At 36.4% G+C, this 6,000-nt stretch overlaps 1 protein-coding gene across 1 annotated transcript; it reads right to left on the bottom strand.

The window, feature by feature from the left end:
- Positions 1–2,351: 2,351 nt before the first annotated feature.
- On the bottom strand, positions 2,352–4,068 carry LOC114711210 (uncharacterized). The gene is made up of 2 exons (XM_028895580.1): positions 4,019–4,068; positions 2,352–3,137 (listed from the first exon to the last, which is right to left on the bottom strand). The coding sequence occupies exon 2, from the start codon at positions 3,133–3,135 to the stop codon at positions 2,455–2,457; it is 681 nt and encodes a 226-aa protein (XP_028751413.1). The 5' UTR covers positions 3,136–3,137; positions 4,019–4,068; the 3' UTR covers positions 2,352–2,454.
- Between the last annotated feature and the right edge of the window lie 1,932 nt (positions 4,069–6,000).

Below are 6,000 nucleotides of genomic sequence, written 5' to 3'. Positions count from 1 at the left end.
TGAGCTGTGGCGGGCTAACTCGCAGGTTGACCCGCTTAAGCCGCCATTTTTTTTTCTCCACATAAATAATAGGTTGTTATATTTGAAATTTTTTTCCCTTGTTTACATTTCAATTTTCATGTTACATTATACATATAAAAAAATATTTTTAAAAAATAAGCATAGTATATTTATAAAAAAATTTAATAACTAAAATCAAATATAAGACAATATTTGTAATGGAAAAAAAGTGTTTTAGAAAAACAAGATGAATCAACTTTAAAAAAAAAATAGATAAATGCCCTTCTAATTTATTAAGAGATAATTTTTTGTATCAAACATGGTACTTGTATGAAAAAAATTGTAAAATTTATCACTTGATGAGTTGATGTTGAATGTTAATCATGTAAAATATTTGTAATGTATTGTTTTATATTTGTATTGACTATTTTAAATGTAGTTAAACATAATTTATATTTGTAATTGCTTTTGAAACTTTGGATCACTATTTATTAATTTTAAAAATAAGTAAAAATAAGGTTTAAAAATTAAGAATTAAAAAAAATGACAGGCTAGCGGGCTAGCCCGCCAATCTACTATAGCGGGTCAAGGTTGGTATTTTTCCAGACCTTGAAAATACGGGCTCCTTCAACCCACACTGCATAACCTGTAGGTTGTGATGAGCTAGCCTGCAATGCACGGGCTGCCTCTATTCTCAGCTATAAAAACATACACACACAAAGAGACAACGCAAGTTTACATCTAATATTTGCTCATGCGGTCGAATATGCCTCCACATCCTCCTTTGGAATTAGAAGGTTTGGGAAATGATTTTAATGAAAAACTCACCTTCCATCCTCATGATAGGTTGGAGCCACATAGACGCAATATAATACTACCTCCCTAAAATATAATAAAACAAACTAGTTAAATTAGTTAATAGATAGATATTATTTATTTGAAAAAATACCTTCATTAATTGTGTAGATTTAAATTTCTCCCTGATAGTATAAAATTTTTTTTAACATATTCAGTCATTGTAAGGATTACTTAGGAGGAGAATAAATGAATATTAAAATCAAAATAAATTGATATTTTATATTTAGAACCAAATTTAATATCTATATCTAACTCTTGGTGCACGATCATCACATATATCTTCTTTCTTCATTGATATTTTGGTTATTGCTGTTGGCCTCACCCACCTGTCAATGTCAACATGAACCGTTTTTTCTTTTTCCTTTTTTTTTTCAGAAATAAAAAAGAAGACAAGGGAATGATCACGATGAACAGTAACTGCGCTATGTTTTGTGTCAGGATGCATCCGTTTTTTCCTAACCAACCAATCGTTTATAGTTATACAACGATTTTATATATAGAAAAATAGATTAATCCGAAACTTCCACAGAAACTAGGAAGGAAGCGTCACGGTGCCAGGGCCACAGCCTTAAAATCACGTTGGATTGAATGAATTACAAATAATACAAACGGTCCCCTCAATAGTCCAGCCTAGCTGAAATATGAACCAGAAGAAGTTAGGGGTCAAGAAAGAAGACAATCTCGGCGAAGTGGTGAAGCATAATGCAGAAACAAAGGCCAATCACAAAGTGTCTCTGATCCACTACCACTACTTTGTCTGAAATATATGCATCCTTCAATTTTAGATACCACTGGTAGTGGCCAAGTATTTGATTGTCCTTGTTTGTTTCAGGGTCCATTTTCAATTTTGACACAGTCCGCACTACATTCTCAAAGCACGTTTATTTACATTTTAGCCAGCAATACAGACAGTGACCGGAGCTGAGCAAGATGCTAAACAGCACAAAAATAGTCCAATTGCATTTTCGATTTTCAATTAAAAAAGTCATAGTACAGAATTTCTGGTTTTTTATGGTTATTCAGTATGATGCTTGCCAACACAGCAATCAATAGTTTTTCTCTATAGATCTGTTCGACTCAGCTTTGAATTTTGAAACACAGGATTATACTACTTTCGAATTTAAATATAAGATTTGGTTTCTAATGTAAGTTGCACTACAAATTAGATTTTAGATTTAGACTTGTATGTCTCATGCACCCTATTCATGCTTGAACACTTCATGATTGGCCACGTTGCCGTAACCAAGTTCAAAGGGGGAAAAGGCTGAATAGAGGAAATCAGTGAGACTCAATTAGTAGCAATGGTGATGACTTGAAAAGAAAAGAAGTTGAAAACAAAAACAAAGGACGAGTAACAGGTCTTTATGTTTATACTTCACAACCGGGGGGGGAAAAAAGTGTGAAAGCCTCCATCAAAAATCATGCAGCCACTGATTTCTTCTGAAAAAATAAGATTGTACATGATGGAAAGAAAGAACGAAAGAAAGAAAGATCTTCTGTTCCCAGCAGCTTTTTGCTTTTGCTGCTAATGATAACAGGTGATTCTGATGAGTTCTTATTTACAATTACGCGAAACAGACTCAGAGTCTTACAAACTCATGCATCAGCATGAGCAATAATACTTTGAGAATTTACTTCTGCATCAACTACTATAGACTCTGAGCCTCCAAAAGTCACTTCAACAATGTCATTTTCTGAAGATTTGACTCCTAAAATATTGCTTTTGACGGCTCCATTTCCCTTACTATCATTTGATATGTTTTCTCCATGCACGATGTCGATCTGCGCCACGCCGCCCATTGTCTCAGTTCCATTAACTTCAGGCGGAACACCGTTTTCATCGTCAAAGGTATGGGCCCAAGCCCCACCTGTCAAGGTTTTAGCTTCCTTCTCATTACTTTCAAAATCATTAATGACTGCCATCTTGGAATTCTCAACATTGCCTTGCCCTTTGTCATCTGCCTCACTTTTGCTTGCTGTGTCATCCGTATTTCCAGAATTATCATCGTTCTTAGGTTCTTCTATATGGACTTTTCCCAAGGTAGTAGGGAACTGAATTTCATACAACCATGATGGTGAGCCTTTACGCCCCAAGGACACAGCCCAGTATTGCTCAAGAGGCTTGGGTAGTCGGCCATAGTCGTCTGGTTTATGTCTTGAATGGTTGATCTGGTATGTCAACCAAGCACAACCAACCACAAGCAGCATCACCATCAATGCCTGCTTCATGTTGGCCCCTTTAGATCTCTGTTGCCTTCCCAGGTTCTGATATTCCATTTCTGCCAATGATGAAATAAGTCAAACTCTAAGGAAGAAGAAACCCCCAAGATATTTTTAATAGGAAAATTCTGGCCTTATGAAATTTAGAGATTAAAGAATTGGCAGCGCCGGCAAGACGCAGTAATAAATCCGACGTTATCCCCCGGGGAAGGAAATCGAGTTTTAGGAACTAGAAGCACCGAAGCCCATTGAGATTTTTCTTTCTGATGATTTAGCCCCTTTGTTTTACTTTATTTTTTGAATGAAACTGCGTAATCAGTTACTTCAGACACCAGGGTAGATAACTCTCGGTCGGCCTCCCCGAAACTAGAGCAAAACAATGGAGGCTGATTATAAAAAAAAGGGGGGGGTCCTTAGATCACCATTACAGTTCCCAGTAAGCCCCCTTAAATTTGAATGAATAGAAATCCGTGGTACGGAAAAGCCCAGTTCTTGAACTTTCCTTTCACCTGTGCTTCTCGATCATTCTAATTCCTATAAATCGACTAGACCCAATAATCCATTTGTCACAACAGGGAAACCGGAAACTTGTCACCGAAAGATCAAATGAGAAAATCGGATTGAATTGAACAGAAAAACTGAAATAAAAAGTCAAAAGGGGAGAAGAAAACAGAGAACTGGTTCAAGTCTAAGAAAAATAAGGTCGGTTCGCCCAATGCTCGTCCTAGTTCCAAATTTATCCAAGAAAAATTAGTCATTAGCAACCATAGAAGAATCAAGAACTTCAACGCACACTAGAATTCAAGAAACAAGCATTACCACGGCATGGCCAAAAGAAAACCACCCAGAAATCAAACATACATAAAAAGCGAGGCAAATTGGAAACGAGGAAGCGACGGTCAAGAACTCTTAACGAGAAAGAAAACGCGATAAAGGTTACCTATTGCAAATGAAGAGCTTGATGATCTTGCTCTGAGGAGTTGTCTACTTGCTCTTCTTGTTCTTTGTGCTTTCCAAAAATTTTACAGAGGAGATCAAAATTAATAGTTTGGCACGCTGAGAGTCGTTGAGAGGACCCAGAGTGGCGGTTGCTTTTTGTGTGTCATCTCCAAAATACCCCCGCCTTCCTCGCCGAACCTTGCTGCTTACTCAAAGCGTGCGCAGGGTTAAGATTGACTAAGCATTGACTTCTCTGAGGGTAATTAGGGAAATCAAATCATGAAATGCCTTGGAGTCCCAAATCGCCTTATCCCTATTTTTCTTCTGCTTTTTAAATTCCCGAAATTAATGCCAAATTTTCTATGCGGTGATTGTATTTTCCCCAATTTTTTAATCATGATTAAGGTGAGATAGACTCATCAAATTGGGCTGGCGAAAATTAAACAACTAAAATATCACTGCAACCAGATTATTAGAAGTTTAGAGTATCATATCATCATTATTAATTAATTTTATAATAATTTGACAGACTCCCTTTGATTCGGATTTATCAGTTTGATAGTTAACAAAATAGTCAAATACAGGTGTGCAAGCAAATGATTCAATTTTATTAGTGTCCGTTCTGTTGTCTGATTTTGAATCAACCGGACCTTCTTGGATTTATCAGAATTAAAAACTGGGGACCTCCATTGAAAGTTCTGAATTTCATTTGAACTAAAATAATAATGACCCAAAAAATAATAACAATAATAATCAAGAAGATTGTGGAATCATTTGCTCTTGGTCAGCTGGTGTGATGTGGGGTTGAGAAGTTTAGAAATCCAAATTGGTTTCGTCTACGTGAATGAACGAGTAGTGAAAAGGAAGTGCAGGGAATTGTCAAATGTGAAATGTCAACGGTTACCTTGTTGTTGCTGCATACAAAACATATTCTCTCTCCTTCCCTCTCTCTTCTCTAGTCAGTCGTCACTCTTGAACAAGATCTACTCATATTTTCAATTATTTATGCTTGTGAATCAATTCGTGTATTTTAAATTAATTTGTCAAACCTTTGAAACCAGATGAATTTATCTTGACTTCTAGCCATTGGGCTAAAATTGAGGTTGGGTCCATAAGAAGGTCCAAATTTCGGCCCGTGACTATACAATTCTCAAAACAAGGCCCAATTTAAATGGAGGCTGGGTTATCTCTTCCGGATGTGATCTACGCCCACTCCCAGCGGAGCTCCTTTTTATAAATAAAACTAAATGAATATAGAATGCCCCCAAAAAAAAAAAAAAAAAGACGAGTATAAACTGATGGCGTTGAGTTTAGTAAAAGAGATTAGTTTATCACAATGTAACAAACTACTATTCAAATTACCAGTGAGAAAGGTGTTCACACGTAGTGCCTGATAATATTTTAAACGGGATTGTTTCTATTAGGAAGATACTGCGGGACTGTGCTTGGCAAAAAACTAAATGAATATATTAATCTGGAACAAGTGTGCCGTGGTATGCCACGTGTACGTTAAATTCTGAACTCCGGCAAAGTCGCATACAAGACACAAAAATGCGGCAATCATTTCATAGATGAGGACGAAAATGTTGGATATAATATGATAGATGTGGACAAGGCAGAGCGGGAGGGGGATCCTCGTGGAGAGCCCTAAAACAAAAGGCAATAAATTATGAAGAGAGGAGTTGAATGAACGGAAAAGGATATGTGATTGGCACAGAAACAAAAAATAAAGTAGGGAAAAGCAGAAGCACTAGATTGAAAAGGGGTTCAATAACATGAATTGTGTGGAAAATAATTATATACTTTATATATAATTAGTAATATGGGGAGCCAAAGACAAAGACATGATGAAAGTGGGAGTACTACTTTATAAATCAGGACCGCCCTATACATATCCAAATATCTTCACGCAACCCTTTCCCGCTCCCATAATTCACTACAGTGCCTATTCTTCCTCATTTGATTATTCTCAGAATAATAATG

The sequence above is a fragment of the Neltuma alba genome, unplaced genomic scaffold (assembly GCF_004799145.2).
Source record: "Neltuma alba isolate B1F8T4 unplaced genomic scaffold, ASM479914v2 tig00001775_pilon, whole genome shotgun sequence".
NCBI lineage: Eukaryota > Viridiplantae > Streptophyta > Magnoliopsida > Fabales > Fabaceae > Neltuma > Neltuma alba.
This window is presented reverse-complemented; position numbering and strand designations above follow the sequence as displayed.